This window comes from Lissotriton vulgaris, chromosome 2_1 (genome assembly GCF_964263255.1).
Source record: "Lissotriton vulgaris chromosome 2_1, aLisVul1.2, whole genome shotgun sequence".
Taxonomy (NCBI): domain Eukaryota; kingdom Metazoa; phylum Chordata; class Amphibia; order Caudata; family Salamandridae; genus Lissotriton; species Lissotriton vulgaris.
The window spans coordinates 401,204,386-401,225,201 of record NC_141687.1 but is presented as its reverse complement, the minus strand read 5'-3'; the positions used below and the strand labels follow the sequence as shown (position 1 = coordinate 401,225,201).

Sequence of the window (20,816 nt, the reverse complement as noted above, 5' to 3'; positions counted from 1 at the left end):
TGTGGTGAGAAGGCAACAAAGAGTTGTTTCGTCTTCCTAAAGTGTTGTGTCCTGTCTATGTAGTACATCAATGCCCTCCGTACGTCTAACGTATGGAGCATTCTTTCTGCCACCGTTTGTGGATTCTGGAAGAATGCCGGCCAATCGATAGTTTGGTTGAGATGAAAATGTGACACCACCTTTGGAAGGAATTTGGGGTTAGTGCGTAGCACTACCCTATTTGGATGAATCTGAATGAAAGGCTCTTGTATTGTGAGCGCTTGGAGCTCACTAACACGCCTTAGTGACGTAATAGCAATTAGGAAAGCAACTTTCCACGTTAGGAACTGCAGTTCACACGAGTGCATTGGCTCAAATGGTGGTCCCATCAGTCTGGTGAGGACCACATTGAGGTTCCACACCGGAGCTGGCGGTGTTCTTGGGGGAATGACTCGTTTCAGACCTTCAAGAAACGCTTTAATGGCAGGCACCCTGAAGACCGAGAGGTGCTGCCTATTTTGAAGGTAAGCTGCGATGGCGGATAGATGTATCCGAATAGAAGTGTACGCTAGCTTGCACTTATAAAGGTGTAACAGATAGCAAATGATGTTAGGGATAGATGCATCTAGCGGGTTTATGTCATTGTCTGCACAGTAAATGACAAAACGTTTCCATTTTGCGGCATAGCATGCCCTGGTTGACGGCTTCCTCGCCTCCTTGATGATGTTCATGCATTCAGGAGGTAGGTTGAGGTATCCAAACTCTAAGACTTCAGGAGCCAGATCGCTAGGTTGAGCTGTTACGGATCTGGATGCTGAATTTCTCCATGGTTCTGCGTCAGAAGTCTGGGCGTGAGGCGCAGTCTTTGATGCGGCACCACTGAGAGTTCGAGGAACGTGGTGTACCAGGCTTGGCGCGCCCACGTTGGAGCAACTAGGATGAGTGTCATAGAGTGTTGCCTTAGTTTTCTCGCCACCAGTGGTATCAGAGGTGTCGGGGGAAAAGCGTAAGCAAATTTGCCTGACCAGTTCATCCATATCGCATTGCCCTGCGATTGGGGGTGTGGGAACCTGGCGGCGAAGCTTTGGCATTTTGCGTTCTCCCTTGTGGCGAACAGGTCTATGTCTGGACGACCCCACCTTTGGAAGTACGGCTGGAGTACCGATGGATGTATCTCCCACTCGTGCATTTGATGACTGTATCTGCTGAGCAGATCCGCCATCTGATTGTCCTTCCCTGGGAGGTGTTCTGCCATGAGGAAGATGTTCCTCTGAATGGCCCACTTCCACATGCTCTGAGCCAGGTGAGACAGCTGTGGTGAGTGGGTGCCTCCCTGCTTTTGGATGTAGTACATCGCGGTCATGTTGTCCGTCCGGACTAACACCACCTTGTTGCACAGATGTACAATGAAGGACTTGAGTGCCATGAAGATCGCCATCAGTTCTAGATAGTTGATGTGCATCTTCTGCTGCTGCGTCGTCCATAGTCCCTGCACCGTGTAAGTGAGCAGATGAGCTCCCCATCCCTGGAGAGATGCGTCCGTTGTCAGGATAACCTGTGGCACTGGCTCCTGGAACAGTCGGCCCTTGCAAAGGTTGTGTGGAGTCCACCAATGCAGAGAGTTGTATGCCCGACTGGTAACCAACACTAGGTCTGTTAATTGTCCCTGAGCCTGTGTCCACTGATTTGCTAAGCACTCCTGGAGCGGGCACATATGCAACCGTGCGTGAGGGACTATGAAGATGCAGGAGGCCATCATGCCTATCAATTGCATGAACACTCTTGCTGGAAGTGAGTGTCCCGGTCTGAACTTTTGGATTAAAGACTGTATGCCGTCTATCCTGACCTGGTTTGGTTGCGCCTTGGCCGTCAGGGTATTGATTGTTGCACCCAGAAACTGCCGGACATGTGCCGGCTGAAGGTGTGATTTTGGGTAATTCAACGAGAAACCCAGGTCGTGAAGGAGGTGAATGGTAGTCGACATGTCCGCGGCGCACTGCTGTTCCGACCTGGTTTGAACGAGCCAGTCGTCGAGGTAGGGGTAGACATGGATGTTCTGCCTCCTGAGGTGCGCTGCTACTGTCGCCAGACACTTGGTAAACACCCTTGGGGCAGTTGTGACTCCGAAGGGTAGGACTTTGAACTGATAATGCGTGCCCTGGATAGTGAACCTGAGGTACTTTCTGTGGGACGGATGTAGCGGAATGTGGAAATAAGCATCCTTGAGATCTAAGGTTGCTAAGAAGTCTCCTTTGTTTAACATAGGAAGAATCTGTTGCAGTGTAAGCATGTGGAAATGCTCTGACAGTATGTACAGATTGAGGGGACGGAGATCCAGAATTGGTCTGAGAGATCCGTCCTTCTTTGGAATGAGGAAGTACAGGGAATAAACCCCTGTGCCTTCCTCCCCCACTGGCACGAGCTCGATTGCCCCTTTTTGCAGCATCACCAACACTTCCTGCTGCAATAAGTGCAAGTGCTCTGCGGACATAGGTCTTTGCCTTGGTGGAATGTTGGGTGGAGTGGATTTTAACTCTAGACAATAACCGTACTGGATAAGCTGTCGCACCCACCTGTCTGTGGTGATGTTGATCCAGACGGGCAGGAACTGCTGTATTCTCCCCCCGACAGGTGTTAAGTGGTCGGGGGGCAGTGACAGAGAGTCACTGGCTGCTTGTGGCAGAGGAGCGTGAATTGTTGCCTCCTTTGCCGCGTCCTTTGTTGCTGTTTCCCCTGTAGCCCCTCTTGTTTTGTTTGGGGTACGAGGATTGTGCTCCACCTCTAGGGAACTGTGACTGTTGACCCAACTGTCCTCTGGTGACTCCACGGGCACCTGAGCGACGAAAATTATTGCCACGAAACTGCTGTGATTGTAGGGCCCCCATAGATTTAGCAGTTTCAGTGTCTTTTTTAATTTTTTCCAGGGTGGTGTCAACATCTGGACCAAACAGTCTATCCGGATTGACTGGCTGATTAAGTATGGTTGTTTGAATGTCAGGTTTGAACCCCGATATGCGGAGCCAAGCCTGTCTTCTGAGCATGACACTGGTGTTAATGGCCCTAGCGGCCGTGTCCGCGGCATCAAGTGCACACTTTATGGCCGCGTTGGAGATCAGTTGTCCTTCTTGTATAATCATTTTGGTGCCCTCTTGAAACTGCGGAGGCAGGTGTTCCACAATCTGCTCTAGTGTGTCGTAATGTGATCTATCATAACGTGCCAGTAGTGCCTGTGTATTTGCAATACGCCAGAAATTGGCGGCCTGCGCAGCCACTCTTTTGCCTCCTGCCTCTAGCACTTTGGACTCCTTATCCGGGGGAGGAGCTTCACCCGTTGTTTGGGAGTTGGCCCTTTTGCGTGCGTTTGCTACCACCAGGGAGTCAAGCGGCAACTGTCCTCGAATGTATGCAGGGTCTGCAGGCGCTGGTCTGTACTTTTTTTCAATACGTGGGTTGACCACCCTCGCCCTGGTAGGCTCTTTAAAGATGTCCGCAGCATGCTTGAGGACCCCTTTGAGCATAGGCAGTGTCTTTACAGTTCTTTCCGAAACTGAAAAGGTGTCGAATAGAAAGTCTTCCTCAACTGGGTCAGCATGCATGTCCACATCATGATTAGCAGCTGCCCTCTCAATGAGTGCATGAAAACCTGCAGAATCCTCTGTAGGGGATGCACGTGTACTGAAAGTCTGTGGGTCTTGTCCCACATCTTGGGTGCCTTGGTCCCCAATGGCATCATATGAATCTGGCTGTGCATCAGGTTCATTGACTGGGAACGTGTATTGTTCGTCTTCACCATAGCCCTCACTTTCCGAATGGTCTGGAGACGGTGTTGGGATGGTCTGGAGACGGTGTTGGGCTCCTTCCCAGAGGAGGCTGAATAGGTTCCATGAGGCCTGAGGCGTCCTGTGGAAACTTTTTCTTCTTTAGGGGGATGACATAGGATTCCACTGGCTGCGAAGTGATTTTCCTTTTGTAAAGGGTTAACTTCCCTGTGTCCGCGTCTATGAAACACTCCGAATCCTCTTCTGGGTCGAGCACCTGACCCGAAGATGCCCCTGCCGTCGAAGATTCCGACTTCTTTGGCGTCGATTTCGATGAAAAGGCCTTCGGCACCACTTTTGGCGGTAGAAGGAAGAGGAGTTTACTAGCGGGCTTGACCGGGACGTCTGCCACCTTCTGCGTCGATGGCGTTGGCGTCGACGAAGAAAAAGCCTTCTCTCTAATTCTTTGTAGTGAAGAAGCAACGAGAGATGCGTCGGTGACCGATGTCTTTGGCACCGACGAGGTGGCCTTGCCTTCGGATGCGACGTTCCGTTGGTCTTTTGGAGGGATGGACGGCGCCGACCCCGAGTCCTTGGAGCGATGCGCAGATGTCCCCGTTGGAGCCGGGGCTGTGTCGCTTGCTTTGGCTGGCTTTGCCGGCGCCGGCGCGCTTGTTTTGTGCGTGCCACCCTTTTTAGAGGATCTCTCCTCCGGCGCCGATTTTGACCCTGTGGAATCGCCGTGTTTCTTCGACTTCTGCGGACCTGAGGTCGACGGAGTCGATGAGGCTGCCGGTTTATTCGTTTTTGCTGTTACGACCGCCATCTTAGGGACGATTGAGTCCTTAACTTTCGGTTTCGGTTTCGGGTCGGCCATTTTAGGTGCTGTCGAGACCGTTGCTTTCAGTTTCGGTTTCGAAACCCTCGGCGCAGCAAGTATGTCCGTGGCCGGGCCAACAGGCGGGGCCGTGGCTTGCGCTACAGGGTCTTGGGTAAGGCCGACAGGCGATCCCGCGACCCTCTCCTGATGTCCGTCAACTTCGGGGCATAGCTCGTCCCCTGAGCTATCTTCCGCGGCCCCATAAACCATATCGTCGTCTCCTACCTCGTCGACGTATTCAAGGCCTTGACCCACGACTCCGTCGTCGTCATATTCCGGATCAGCCTCGACCTCCGTCTCAGGCGGGGAGATTTGAAGATGATGGCTCTGGTCCTCCTCTTCTTGGTCGTCGAATATGTTTTCTGGATCCGGGGCCGCCTGTTTGGCCACAAGGCGCACCGCGCGCCGAATCGTGAGAGTCTTCTTCGACCTGAAACTCGCACAGGCCCTGCAACTTCCTTCGTCATGGTCTGGCGAAAGGCATTTATTACAGACCGGGTGCACGTCTATATGTGGGTATTTGGACCCACAGAGCGGACAAAGCTTAAACGGACTCCGCTCCATGTTGGGAACTTGGTGTCGAGTCGCGATGAGAAGGCCTCGATGTCCGAAGAGTAGTAAAAACTCCGCTGATTCCGGCTCCGAGAGACGGAAGAACTCGAGACCGTACGCAAACAATACCGACGTAAAGAACCCAAAGCCTTTTGGCCGTTAAGATTGATGTTTATTCGGTTCCGACGGAGAGACGTCGAGACCGCATCCGAACCCAATGGCGGAAAAAAACAATCTGGGGATGGAGCCGATGCCCATGCGCACTGTAGTCCAGGGGAGGAGCCACCCATCTCAGGATACTTCGAAGACTCTTCCAGGACAACAATGTGCGATCATCCGGACCCAACACTAGGTGGCGATCTAATGCTAAGATATGAATTTAGCAGCCCACATGCCTCGAACACCCAGATTCTCCAACTACATTCTAGAAGTTAAAGATGCTGAGGGGCAACCTCAAAGACACTAACCCCATTCAAAACACCTTCTGGGCCTACTACTCATTGCACACAGATCCATCCCCCCTGACACGGACACTTACCTAGAGGATGTAGCCCTAGGTTGGCTGAGCGACACACCAAAAGTTGCTCTCTGCCGACTTTGAGGACGAAATTAGGACAGCTATTATGCATCTCGGGAAAGGTGTCAGGCCCGACCACCTCCCGGACGAATTCATGAAAACATAGGACCATTTCTTAAGACTCTCTACGAGGAGGCTTGCTTATTGGGCACTCTACCTTCCTCCACGAGGGAAGCAATACTTTTTTATTTTTTAAAAGAAGATACAGTCGTATATTCAGTTTATGCAGCAGGTGTACAGCAATAACACGAGCAGCCATTCAAAATCATGTTCCGAGTTACATACAGATCTATGCAATGAACTACATTCAGACAGTGGTATCTATGATACATTACGGAAGAGTAGCAGTAGGGCATAAGTGCACTATTGCATCATTACCTTATTATATCAAGCACTGGATGCAGAATGCTGCACAGACCCATAGGGCGCAAAGAATCCATCGGGGAGGCTTGGGAAAGGGAGGGGCAGGAGACCCCCATCTTACAGTAGCTGGCATATTTATGAGGAGGGTCTTGACTTCAGGGCGTGTCCGCAGTAGCGGCCGGATGGTCCAGCAGATATGTCTGCAGTGGACCACAAATGTCACGAGGGCGTATGGAAGTAGGTAGCAATTCAGCCTAAGTACAGAGTTGATCCTGCCATAGTATCATATCCCCTAGCCATCCCTTTAAACTTGGGCGCCCGTCCCCTACCCCATATATAAGCAACTTGCCTTTTTGACAGTACTAGACAAAATGGCACAAATTTACAGTGTTTAGCTGGAATTTGTGCTGTGTACCCCAGAACGGCTACAAGGGGAGTCTCCGGGATGGGCATGGCAATCATACAATCTATAGCCAAGAGGACCCGTTGCCAGTAAGTATGTATCACAAGACACTCCCAAGCGTGGTGCAGGAAGCCCGCGTGTTCAGATTTGCACCTCTCACATCTGCTGGTGTCACGAAAACCAAAGTTATGGAGCCTAGCTGGAGTGTAGTAGCTGCGTTGCAAGAATCTATAGTGTATTATTCAGAGCCTGCTATTGGAGGAAATCTCCTCTGTCTGTTTGCCGCAGAGTAGCCACTGCGTGTCGGTGACGTTCTGCCACAGTTCAGACACCCACCCAGCCCGGGCAGCACATGGAGAGTATTCAATATCCACATAGAGAAGCAATACTTATCTCCCTCCTGAAACCGGACAAACCATCAGATGCCTGTGAATCCTACAAACCCTTATCTTCAATCAACTGCGATGCAAAAATACTGGCCAAACAGCTGGCTAATCACCTCAGCCTCTCGATGAAAGTGCTGGTGCGTCCATACTAGTGCTGGTGCGTCCAGACTAGGCCAGCTTTATACGCAGGAGAGCAACGTTACATATATTATGTACCCTATTTGCAGTGATCCAGGACATCAGCCCGGAGTTGGCCGCAGTGGCAGTGTTCTCGGATGCCACCAAAGCATTCAATTAGCAGGGTTTCCTACCGACCGTGATGTGGCGTATGAGTTTCCCTCCTCAATTTATGGCAAGGGTACGAGTCCTATACCACTAACCCCATGCAAAACTTTCAATCAAAGGGATATATTCACCACTTTTTGTAATATCCTGTGGCACCAGGAAGGGGTGCCCAGTCTCGCCCCTACTGTTCACCTTGGCGAAAGAGCCGCTGGCGGCTGTGCTCCGCCAACACCACTGCTAGCATGCCCTCAGATACCCTTCTAGGCACATTCTGGTGTCTCTATTTGCTGATGACATTACGCTATACGCCAGGGACCCTCCAGGACAACCTGAGTGCCATGCTCCGTGAATTTATACCATTCTGAGATATATCGCGGAACAGTTAAATGGGAGAAATCCCAGAGTTTACAGCTCACTACAAACACTCCTCAATTTATTCCAGACTAAACAGAGTGACCCAGAAATCAAATACCTGGGCATTGTCATTTCTAGGGACAAAGAAGGTGTCATGCAAGCAAATTATTGCAAGAAACTGGATTCGCTGACTCTTTTACTAGCTGGATATTTTTGCCCTTGCCCACGGCAGGACGCATTGCGCAGTCACCATGCTACTATATTTATTCATCAATATCCCCTACTTCCCCGGCCGCTAGTTCTTCAAAAGCATGAGAATGCAGCTAATCCGGCTAGCATGGGGTGGAAAACAACCCCGGCTCCACTGGGACACACACACATTTCCTTTATCCAAGGGAGGCTTTGAAGCCCCAGATTTGAAATTATATTATCTATGTGCCTAAGCGCACTACACTGTATAATGGCAACACGCCCAACCCCACTTTATGCCCCAACTGGCAGTGGAGCAGGGATACATGGCAGCCTCTCCAACAATCACGTACCTTGGTACAAGACCGCAGGGGGCTCAGACTCCACAGTAGGATGCACCAATGAGGCTTGGTGAGGGATAGCCAGGCGGCTACACGCACCAATGCTTTATTCCCCCGCATTACGCCTTGCTGGGCACCCCAATCTCCCAGTAGCGCTAACTGGCAACGGTTGCTTAATCAACTTATTATGCATACATGGAGTGACATATACACGGAAGGACTGCAGACCCTCCCCAAAGGAGTTATTCATGTACCTAAGATTAAGACATAAGGTAAAGGCTGCCACTCCGGACTTCCCGACAGAGCCTCCTACCCTCGTCCCACTACACATTATGCTTCAGCCCACCACTCCCTCACACACAGTATCTAGACTGCACTGCAGCACCATGGCTGCCCGGCCTGAGTTGCCAGGGAGTTCTAGGGTGGGACGGGGGAGACAACTGGAGGGAGCTCCTTAAGGATGCTCAGTGGCAATACGGATGCCAAAAAACAGGAAGATAACTGTCATTAGCCGGTTGCGAATCCTTCACTTCAAGTTCATACACAGAACAATCTACACCCCAGCGAGGCCGTACCGGTACCATTAGCAGTCGACAGATAACTGCGACAGATGTAGGGTGGACTTCCTCCACTTAGCCTGGGCCTGTGGGCCAGTGTCTAGATGCTGGAGGTAGATAGAGGACACCCTTTCGCAGATGTCTGGCACACCAATGTAAATCACCCCCTCATAGCATTCCTAGGCTACACGGAGACCGTGGAAACCCCCGTCAGGAGACATGTTGCTTTGGGCCTCTTGCTAGCCAAGCTAGGAATGACATGCAAATAGGGGTGAGGCAGAGCTCCCAAGTTTAAGGACTGGCTGAATTACTGAATATATTGCCAAGACCAACTGACCACATACTCTGAGCTCCTGACTGTGTCCTTCCAGACCCGATGGACAAACTAACCCTGCCCATCAATAATACATTACTAGCACTTAGCCACAACCTCTTACATATTATCTCATAGGACAGAGCTGTTATGGTAATTGCCGCTGACAGCCAGAGGACACAGAAGGTATTTTGTGCAGAGAGGTGGGCTGAAGGGTGGAAAAACAATTGATATGCGTTAGACATGTGTAAATGTCTTGTTACTGCTAAGAAAACGTTATTATGGAACTGCTTGATGTTTGAATTGAAAATGTCAATAAACAGTTATTAAAAAAAAAATTAAACCCATGGTTTACTCATTCTCAAACAAGAACATGGATCCAGCAACATTAAAAAATGATACAATGTGATGAAAAAGCTGTATTACCTTTGTCTCTACTGTCAGCAAGCAAATCGTCAGCAGAGTAAGGACTCTCTTCTCTGCCTTCATTTGTAATGATGAGGAATGAGGCTGGGGAAATGGACTGAGAACGGCTGCTGCTATTACTGCCTCGGTCTGCTCCACCAGGTGTCTGTGTGTCGATGTTCCGAGTGCTGTTGCTGTGCAGCACTAATGGCGGAGGAGCGCGATGTCCATCAGGAATATCTTGCGGCTGTGGGAAATGAGAACATTTTAAACCACCTGCTGCCATGCAGGAGAAAAATCTTTTGCTTGTTAATTACACTTTCTAATGAGAGGAATTTCTTTAACCACACTCCTGTAACACAAGCCTGCTGTGTGGCAGGAGGGGGTCTGTGAATAAGCTTCCTTACAAATAAAATTCATACATCTCTCTTGGGCTTTATTTTTATGCCTAACTGAAAGTATCTGTTTATGGCATGTAGTTCTGTCAATTCATTTGCTGTGCATACTCCTGACATCTAGTGTTAGGCTCGGACGTGCACAACTTGTTTTTGTTCGAAGTTTTTTGAGTCACGAGGTATAGTGACTCCTCCCTTAGTTGGCAGTGCGTATGGACATTGACTCCATAGTTAGACTGTTTCCCCGCCCAGCGAGTGAGGCTGGAGGTAGAGTAGAAGAAAGCAAAAAAATATCCATGCAATAGAAAGGAATAGTAGACGGAGAAGCTATCTGCAACCACCAACGGCTTCCGGGGAGGAGGGTGGCGCATGTGAATCTACAGCACTACATATTATGAACAGATGCTTACAGGGCAAGTAACCTTTTCAGTAGTAGAGCCGCTATGCAGCAAGAATTAAAATATACTTGAGACACACAAATTTGGTGAACTTTGGGAAATGTATGCCACTATGGACTCAAAGTCACGTGCAGCTGGAACTTTAAATACAAGTAATTAACATCACCCTGAATCCACTCGCCTGTGATCAAGGTAGTATGCAGAAACACGTGAGGAAGCAGTACCTGCTGTGTTCTCTTCTTTGAAAATAAATAGTCTGTTGTTTCAAGAATTGGGCTTCTGCACTCTTTGTGGACACACCCAACCCCCTATAAAATGTGCCTAAGAGGGGTACATACAAACGACCACAACAGCCACATAGCCCCCTTGAAAGGGAGAGGGTGGGGAGGAATTCACACCCCCCAGAAAACCAAGTGAGCAGACAGAAACAGCACTACTGACTGAACGGGTATGATTAAGCAGTTGAGAGACAATAGAAAAGAAGACCACACAAAAGAAACAACCCAGCTAGAATAGAGAAATAAAGACCACAATGGAGAACTGGAAAAAGGGTCGAGTTGAACAGGGCCAACTCAGGGAAGGCCTATTCCGATAATTAGTCCTCATCGTAAAAGAAAATAGTATTGGAATACCAATGCCAAAAATGAAAGTCCAACCAAAGGGCCAGATTACTAACAGAAGAGAGGCAGTGCCCACAGCCTAACAAGCATGAAGGCCAGAGCAAAAGAAAGTCCTTGAGTGCATGGGTGCACGTGCTCGCAAGTGGAGGAAACTCACTGGAAAAGAATCCCAAGGGATCACAAACCGCAGTACGAGCAAACCAAGAGTGGACGGGTAAGGAACCCATGTCTAATAAGAACAGAAGATGAAAAATAGCCATAAACCCCCAAAAAGAATAGATGGCACATATCTTAAGAACAACCAGGCCAGTAACGAACCGTTGCGATTGGTATCGGAGGTGCCATGGAAACGTCATCAATCAAAAAGTGAAAGCAACCGCAACTGCACGCAATACAGAAGCAGAGGACAAACAGGTCATACAGAGGAGAGGTAAGACAGCTGAGTGGGCCACCCATGCCAAGATACTGACCAGGTATGGCCGTAATGAACATCATAAAGAAAAGAAAGCAGGCAGGAGTATGTCTTGCCTGTGTATAGCGGGAACCAGCACAAGAAGTACTAATGCCTGCAGAGATAAAGAAGGAACACCACTTAGGACAGGACCAGACAATGTACCTTACGCCAAGAACCATGCCCCTTCCCTTGAGTCTGCTAGGAAAGAAAGGCACCAGACAGAGTGATAGGAAAGAAACCCCTGATCAGTGTGGGAGTTTGGGGGTCGGTGTCAACAAGAACCCCTGTGAACCATTTTCCATCTTGCACAGCATGTGAAGTGCCCTGTAAGAGGTACTACGGTGTCAGAAACATATGGAGGAATACCTGTAAGGCATACAGACTAAGTCCCCCTGTCAGACAGGAAACAAAGAAGCCAACAGTGCATCTGCACAATACCATGAAAACACCCTAATAAAAACTTGATTGTTAGAAAAGAACACTGTGCAGCCACCAAACAGGGTCAAAAATTAAGAAACGTCCCAAAAAACAACCAGGAACCAAAACCAGTCATCAACATGGTGAGAATGCAAGAAAAGAAAATACCTGTCGGGGCAGGGGCACCACATCGGACGGCACGCAGAGGTCATGAGAGAAAAGAACTGGCCCTGCCCTATAACAGCACACACAGAAAGGAATGCAGGAGACCATTCCCAGGCTGACCAAGTACATTGGGGAAGAAGACAACGGTACTCCAACTATCCTGAAACGGCGTAAAGTGGAGTCAGCTTGAGAGCCAAACAGATATTGACTATTAAAAGGCATGTCAACTAAGGTGGACTGAACAGCCTCAGAAGTTGGAGGTACGTAGCTAGGCACGCTGGCGAAGACCTACCGAAAGGGCCATGGCCCGTCCGACAGAATCTGTGGTATCCATGCCACAAAGAATCAGTAATGTAGCTGCCTGATGGCCATCCTGGATCACCTGAGTAGGAGTGTTCTCAGAGTCATCAGGGACTGAAGGGAGAAGGCGCGAGACCGAATCCCACATCAAATGAGAAAAACGTCCCAAAACATAAGCCTTAAGGGACAGTAAAGCGGAGCTGGTGGCAGGAAAGAGATACTGACCAAAAGCATCCAGACCTTTAGACTCCCTGTCCAAAGGGACATCAGGCACGGCGCCGATGTTGTGATAAATGCAAAAACCACAGTTGATGGACAGAATGCAGAACAATGTCATACATTCACCCCAGTACAGAGATCTGGGCCTAAATCCATCGTTTTTTTGCACTCCACACCACCCCAGTTCAGACATGGCCATATGCAAATCAGTCTGACCCTGTGCCTCATGGGAACAGTCCAGTCCAAACTGCCAAGCCATGCTTTCCCTGGACCGGAAACAAGCTTCCGAGGACCGGTTTCCGGCATTCCAGCCGTCTTCCGCCCGGCTTGCTTGAAACCAATGGTGTGGAGTGCATGGGACTCACGTCTGAGCATACCCATCCCACTCGGGGTGACAAATACAAAAAACACAGTTGATGGACAGAATGCAGAACAATGTCATACATTCACCCCAGTACAGAGATCTGGGCCTAAATCCATCGTTTTTTTTTTGTTTTATATTTGGTGATGGATTAAACCCAGATCAGTTGACTGGGGGTGAGTGTTTGATTTGCTCAAACGCTCCGTCCATCATCCCCTTTTGTTTCGCTTTGTTCGCCCTAAGTTGGCAGGGTATGCTCAGACGTGAGTCCCTTGCACACTTGGCCACTGGATTCAAGATAGCCTGGCTGATGAGGATTATGAATCCGAAACCGGTCCCAGGATGCTTGTTTCCGGTCCAGGGAAGACATGGCTTGGCAGTTCGGGCTGGACTGTTCCCATGAGGCACAGGGTCAGACTGATTTGCATATGGCCATGTCTGAACTGGAGTGGCTGAGTGGGCTAAAGAATGGTGATGGATTAAACCCAGATCAGTTGACGGGGGTTGGGGGTGGGGGGGGGGGAGGGGGTGAGGGGGTGAGGGGAGTGTTTGATTTGCTCAAACGCTCCGTCCATCATCCCCTTTTGTTTCGCTTTGTTCGCCGATGTTGTGATAGGCTGTAGCAGGCTGAACAACAAAGCTGTGCGGAGTAGACAGATGGGAAAGGCAGAGCAGGTCTCCAGGGGCAGGATGGGGACTATGAGCTATAGACCAGTTCACGGAAGCCCTTGAAACAGGTTTAGCCCAAGTGCCCAACAGAATATCAAAGAGGGTTTCACTAAAGGGAAGCGCGGGCTCAGTTCACAGATGGCCCTGCTGAAGCACCACAAGTAGGGGGATCAATGGGCACATCCACAGGTGGAAGCTGCACCCCTAGAACCACATCAACTCTCTGCAAAAGCTGAGCTAGCCTCCAAAGCGAGGAGGCGGAAACAGGCCCTAGGATGGGAAGAATCAAAGCAGCTAATGCCACCAAGGGTATAGACCCAATTAAACCCTGGAGAAGTCTCAGTCATGCGATCACCAACATCACCAAAATACTAGTGTGCCAAGGAGAAAATAGCAGGGGGCTCTCCTTCGAAGGTAGCCCGAAAAGCACTGTTCCACCGACGCTGTTCCAGACGCCGGTTGGGGTCAAGAAGGCGACACCTCGGCGAGGAGAGATTAAGTACTGGCGATTGGTGTCGTAGGATCCAACACAGGCTTCACAGGTGGGAACCCCTAAGAGCTGTCCACCGGAGCATACAAAGAGTCAATTATGGATTTGGGGAGTCTCGCCGATACTGAGGAAGTCCAACCGGGTTGGAGTCAGTTAAGGCTTAACAGACCACCAGAGGGAGACTGAGAACCAAAAATGACATGAACGGAGAGATAGTAGTCCTTCATATGAGCCATAATCGCCTGGGCGCCCGGAAAACGCGGGAGGTGTAGGACAGACACTCGCTTCGACTCCAATAATTGGAGGAATAAGAGGCTAGTCAGGGACACTGTGCATATGTGGTAAAGTTGAGAAAGGCCGCGGTGCTGACCGCCTATGGCGTGACTTACCGAAAGAGAGGACGAAGGCTGGCCCTCGAGTGGTCCTTGAAGGAAGGAGAGGACCACGATCGACAAGGGACTGTTGACCACTGTGCCGCTAACAGTGCCATTTGGTGCTCCTGCTTTACCAATGCCTGCAGCTGAAGACACGAGCAGCACCGTTCGGAGTCAGGGTGCGCCCATAGACACAACATGCAAATAGGAGGAGAGTGTGGGTCGACATAGTCCACAGGACTTTGTAGATATCTAGAAAAAAAGCACATTGTTTCGTTGTGGTAAGCCAAAAATGGCCAGATGTACGGCTCTCCGGATCCGTGTGGAAGAGTGGAAAGGAAGAAACAGATGACAGCGCATCAGGGGAGGGCTTATATGGAATTTGACGTCACATCTGGTAGACGTCAATATGGAGTCGATTGATGCCCTCTACCGATGCGCAGAGGTTCCTGCTGTAGAAAAATCTCCATCCAGTCTGGCGCCTGGGGATAATTCAAAGTTAAAGAATGTGCGGCTAGAGGTCTCTATTAGATTTTACCTTTGCACTGTATCATCATGTTAAGGAGAACACTCCACAGAACAGAAGTTGACATTTGACCAAATCGGAACGATGTCACAACGTTTGACAACCTGTCTGGGAAGAAGGTGATGTACAGCGGGTTAACACAGAGAGCCTGAAGCTCACTCACTTGCCGCACTGATGAGATGTTGGTAAGGACAGTGTTGAGGGTGAGAAGCTGCAAAGGACAGCTGTGAACTGGCTCAAAGAGTGCATGTCAAATATGTGAGGACGAAGTTATGGTCCAACTGTGCCATGACAAAGGGAGAGGGAAACAAGTGTTGCCAGCTTCTTAAACAATGCAACACAACCAGTGTTTAAATAATGAGGGCTTGTCCAGCATAGGAAAAAGAAAAGCTGAAAGAGTCGAAAGGTGCTGTTTAAATGTGCCCAAAGCAAAGCCTTGCCAGGTAAGAGAAAACTAAAACAGAATGTCAGATAACTTGGCCCGAAGGGGGTCAATCTGGCGTGTGTTGCACCAAAGCACAAACTGTACAAACGACAGGCCCATGCAGTTTTTGCCAAGGGATGCCGAGCTGCGAAGATAACATCTACCACTTCTTTAGGAAAATCAAAGATGTTCTGCTGTCGTAGCTCAATCTCCAATCATGAAACCAGAGATAATGAAGGCCTGGGTGCAGAATCCTGCCCCATTGCTGCAACTGCCGGTCCACCAAGATGGACAGCTTGATGGTCGGACAGACGTTCAAGAGCCCTGGATACTCTCAGTGTCAAAGCTGGTCTTGAACTTCTTGAGATCTCTGGGCAGAAGAGGTATCAGCAGGAAGGCACACAGCAATCCTGAGTTCCTCTCTAGGCAGAACAGGTCTCCTAGCGAGAGATACCTTGGAAATGCTAACTGCTGACATTGTGTGTTCCTGTCGCTAGTGAACCGATCGAACCAAGGTCTAACCCATTTGCGGAAAAGACCTTGTGCCACCTCAGAATGCAACTGTCACTAGAAATATGCCACAAGGCCCACTGAGACTTCAGATCCCACTACAGAGCCCACATATGCCACCAGAAGGATATTGGAGGCCATTAGTCCCCGCAGCCTGCGACCTCACTGAAAGGCAGGACAGAGGCTGAAAGATCAGGATCATGGCCCGATTGTCCTCGATTCTCCTTTCAAGGGCAAAGGCATGAAACAAAATTCTGTACAAAATGGCTCAGATGAAGGGAAGCATCCGAGGAGGAGTCAAGTGTAACTTCGACACGTTAAAAATGAACCCTGAAAGAGGTACTCCGTAATCTGGAGGTGGTTGACAAGTGCTTTGGACAAGCCCAACTTCAAAAATCAGTCGTCGAGATTGAGGAGGACTCGGACCCACTGAAGGTGTTCTGCTACCACTGTCATTACTTTGGTGAACACCAGAGAGACACTGGTTTGACCAAAGAAAAGCACAGCTAACGGAAAATGTTTCTGTTCCAGCACAGACGGCAAGTAGCTCCAATGGGCCTCAGGACAGGTAAATGGAATGCAAATGCTACTTACCAGTATGCATCTGTTCTTGGCATGTAGGGCTGCTGACATTCATATCTGTGCATAGATCGCCGCCTAGTGTTGGGTCCGGATGATTGCACATTGTTGTCCTGGAAGAGTCTTCGAAGTATCACGAGATAGGTGGCTCCTCCCCTGGACTACAGTGCGCATGGGCATTGCCTCCATCCCCAGATTGTTTTTAGCCATTGGCAGAGATGGAGTGAAGTATGTGAGTGATGCCCATGCTATGAGTATGAGTATGAGTATGAGTATGAGTATGAGTATGAGTATGAGTATGAGTATGAGTATGAGTATGAGTATGAGTATGAGTATGAGTATGAGTATGAGTATATATATATATATATATATATATATATATATATATATATATATATATATATATATATATATATATATATATATATATATATATATATATATATATATATATATATATATATATATATATATATATATATATATATATATATATATATATATATATATATATATATATATATATATATATATATATATATATATATATATATATATATATATATATATATATATATATATATATATATATATATATATATATATATATATATATATATATATATATATATATATATATATATATATATATATAGCAGCTGCTACAGGCGCCGGGGAGGAGGGTGGGCGATATGAATGTCAGCAGCCCTACATGCCAAGAACAGATGCATACTGGTAAGTAGCATTTGCAGTTCGAGGCATGTGGGCTGCTGAATTCATATCTGTGCATAGAATACATAGCAGTCCTCCCATTATTGGCGGCCGCCCGTGCCAGCTGCAGCAGTCTGAAAAAGTGTTTTGAGAACAGCCTGACCAACAGCTGCCTGCTGTTTGGAGTGCACGTCTACACAGTAATGTTTAGTGAAAGTATGTGTGGTAGACCATGTGGCTGCTCTACAGATATCTTCTAAGGGAATGTTACCTAGGAAAGCCATAGAGGCCCCCAACTTTCTGCTGGAGTGGGCTCTTGGTGGAATTGTGAGAGTGCGTTTAGCCTTAGCGTAACAGATCTGAATGCATTTCACGATCCACCTAGCGATCCCAGCTTTGGAGATAGCGTTTCCCTTGTGGTGTGAGGCAAAGGCAACGAAAAGTTGCTTGGTCTTACGAAAATCTTTTGTCCTGTCAATATAGTACATTAAGGCTCTTTTAACGTCAAGGGTGTGGAGCATCCGCTCCGCCAGCGACTCTGGGTTTTGAAAAAACACTGGCAACTCAATTGTCTGGTTCATGTGGAATTGAGATACAACCTTGGGTAAGAATTTAGGGTTAGTGCGGAGCACCACCCTGTTAGCGTGTACTTGGAAGAAAGGTTCCTGGATGGCGAGTGCCTGCAACTCACTAACCCTCCGTAGCGATGTAATTGCTACTAAGAAAGCAACCTTCCAATTCAGAAACTGAAGCTCACAAGAGTGCAGTGGCTCAAAGGGAGGACCCATCAGCCTTGTGAGAACCACATTGAGGTTCCATTCCGGAGCTGGTGGTGTCCGTGGTGGAATGACCCTTTCGAGTCCTTCCAGAAAAGCCTTGATAGCAGGGACCTTAAAAAGTGATAGGTGTTGCCTATTCTGGAGGTATGCTGCCATTGCAGACAAGTGAATGCGGATGGAAGAGTATGCCAAATTGCATTGGTACAGGTGGAACAGGTAACAAATGATGTTCTGAATGGAAGCATCTAGCGGGTCAATATCGTGGTTTACACAGTAAATGACAAACCGCTTCCATTTAGCCGCATAACAAGCTCTAGTAGTGGGCTTCCTTGCCTCCCGAATGATGTCCATGCAATCGGGGGGAAGATTGAGGTAGCCAAACTCTAGGACTTCAGGAGCCAGATCGCCAGGTTGAGCTGTTGCGGATCTGGGTGCTGAATGTCGCCATGGCTCTGCGTCAGAAGGCTGGGTGTGAGATGAAGCCTTTGATGCGGTACCACGGAGAGTTCCAGAAACGTGGTGTACCATGGTTGGCGAGCCCACGTTGGAGCAACCAGGATGAGAGTCATCGAGTGCTGCCTGAGTTTGCGTGCCACCAGCGGTATCAGAGGTGCTGGGGGAAAAGCGTACGCAAATCTGCCTGACCAGTTCATCCACATCGCATTGCCCTGTGATTGCGGGTGTGGGAACCTGGCGGCGAAGCTTTGGCATTTTGCGTTCTCCTTTGTGGCGAACAGGTCTATCTCTGGATGACCCCACCTTTGGAAGTACGGTTGGAGTACCGATGGATGTATCTCCCACTCGTGCATTTGGTGGCTGTGCCTGCTGAGCAGGTCCGCCATCTGGTTGTCCTTGCCCGGGAGATGCTCTGCCATGAGGAAGATGTTCCTCTGAATGGCCCACTTCCACATGCTCTGAGCTAGATGAGACAGCTGCGGAGAGTGTGTGCCCCCCTGCTTCTGAATGTAGTACGTGGCCGTCATGTTGTCAGTCCGGATCAACACGACCTTGTTGCACAGATGTACTTTGAATGCTTTCAAGGCCATGAAGATTGCCATCAGTTCCAAAACGTTGATGTGCATCTTCCTTTGCTGTAGTGTCCATAGTCCCTGCACTGTGTAGTGGAGTACATGCGCTCCCCATCCCTGGAGAGAAGCGTCCGTTGTCAGGATAATCTGTGGCACAGGCTCCTGGAACGGTCGGCCCTTGCAAAGGTTTTGTGGATTCCACCAATGCAGAGAGTTGTATGCCCGACCGCTCACCAACACTAGGTCTGTCAGTTGCCCATGAGCCTGAGTCCACTGACGTGCTAGGCACTCCTGAAGCGGACGCATATGTAGTCTCGCGTGCGGGACTATGGAGATGCAGGAGGCCATCATGCCTATCAACTGCATGAACACCTTCGCTGGAAGCGAGTGCTGTGGTCTGAATCGTTGGATCAGCGTTTGGATACTGGCGATTCTCACTGAATTTGGCTGCGCAGTGGCTGCCAGAGTGTCTATTGTTGCGCCCAGATACTGCCGTATATGGGCGGGTTGGAGATGGGATTTTGGATAGTTCAGCGAGAATCCCAGATCGTGCAGGAGATGAATTGTGCGGGACACGTGGTCGGCGCACTGCTGTTCTGTCTGTGTCTGAATGAGCCAGTCGTCCAGATAGGGATAGACATGGACGTTCTGGCGTCTTAGATGCGCCGCCACAGTCGCCAGGCACTTTGTAAAGACTCTTGGCGCTGTGGTGACCCCGAAAGGCAGAACCCTGAACTGGTAGTGCTGGTCTTGAATCGTGAATCTGAGGTACTTCCTGTGGGAAGGATGCAGGGGGATATGAAAGTATGCATCCTTCAGATCCAGCGTAGCTAGGAAGTCTCCCTGTCGAAGCAGGGGGAGGACCTGCTGCAACGTGAGCATATGGAAGTGCTCCGATAGAATGTACCAGTTGAGGGGCCTGAGGTCCAGGATGGGCCTTAGGGATCCGTCCTTTCTGGGGATTAGAAAGTACAGAGAGTAAACTCCTGTTCCCCTTTCCTGCAGTGGGACGAGCTCTATTGCCCCTTTTTGCAGCATGACTTGAACTTCCTGCTGCAACAAGTGCAAGTGCTCGCCGGACATAGGACGGCTTCTTGGAGGTATGTTTGGTGGAGTGGAAGTAAGTTCCAGACAGTAACCGTACTGGATAAGAGACTTGACCCACCTGTCCGTGGTGATGGATTTCCACGCGGGCAGGAACTGCTGGAGTCTCCCCCCGACTGGTGTTGTGTGGTCGGGGGGCAGTGACAAGGCGTCACTGTTTGTTGGCGGTGGAGGACCTGGAGCTGTTGTTTCCACGTCCCCTGCCTTTGACGTTGTTGCCCCTGTAACCACCTCTACCTTTGTTGGTGTATGAGGTTTGGGTGTTGCTCTTGTAGTACTGTGTGGATTGTGATGCCTGACCCCTTGAGGTGCCTCTGTTATTGGAGCGGCGAAAGGAACCACCCCGAAACTGCTGAGACTGGAGGGCCCCCATAGACTTAGCAGTGTCTGTGTCTTTCTTCATTTTTTCAAGTGTCGCATCCACCTCGGGGCCAAACAGGTGGTCAGGATTAACCGTTTAGTTCAAGATGGTTGTCTGTATATCTGGTTTGAAGCCTGATATTCTAAGCCATGCATGTCTCCTCAGCAACACGCTAGTGTTGATCGCCCTGGAGGCGGTATCAGCCACGTCCAGCGCACATTTGATGGAAGCGTTGGTGATCAGCTTCCCCTCCTGAATCAACATTTCACCTGCCTCCTTGTACTGATCAGGCAAGGGCTGCAGAAGTGTTTCTAGGGTGTCGTAATGCGCCCTATCGTAGCGTGCAAGTAGGGCCTGCGTGTTTGAAATGCGCCAAATATTAGCTGCCTGCGCAGCAATACGTTTCCCTGAGGCTTCAAATATTTTTGACTCTTTGTCTGGGGGAGGAGCGTCACCCGTGGGCTGCGAGTTCGCCCGCTTACGTGCGTTGGATACAACCAAAGAATCCAGTGGCAAGTGTCCCTTGATGTATGTTGGATCCGAGAGCGCTGCCTTGTATTTTTTATCAATACGAGGATTGATGACTCGCG

The 20,816-nt window shown here is 49.3% G+C and overlaps 1 protein-coding gene across 1 annotated transcript in view; it reads right to left on the bottom strand.

Annotated features, from left to right (window-relative positions):
- FAM117B (family with sequence similarity 117 member B) overlaps window positions 1–20,816 on the bottom strand; it is a 211,972-nt gene that overhangs the window by 77,823 nt on the left and 113,333 nt on the right. Inside the window, exon 6 of the mRNA XM_086955267.1 lies at window positions 9,364–9,589. Within this exon, the coding sequence (XP_086811393.1) occupies window positions 9,364–9,589 (226 nt within the window). The remainder of the gene's footprint in view (window positions 1–9,363; window positions 9,590–20,816) is intronic.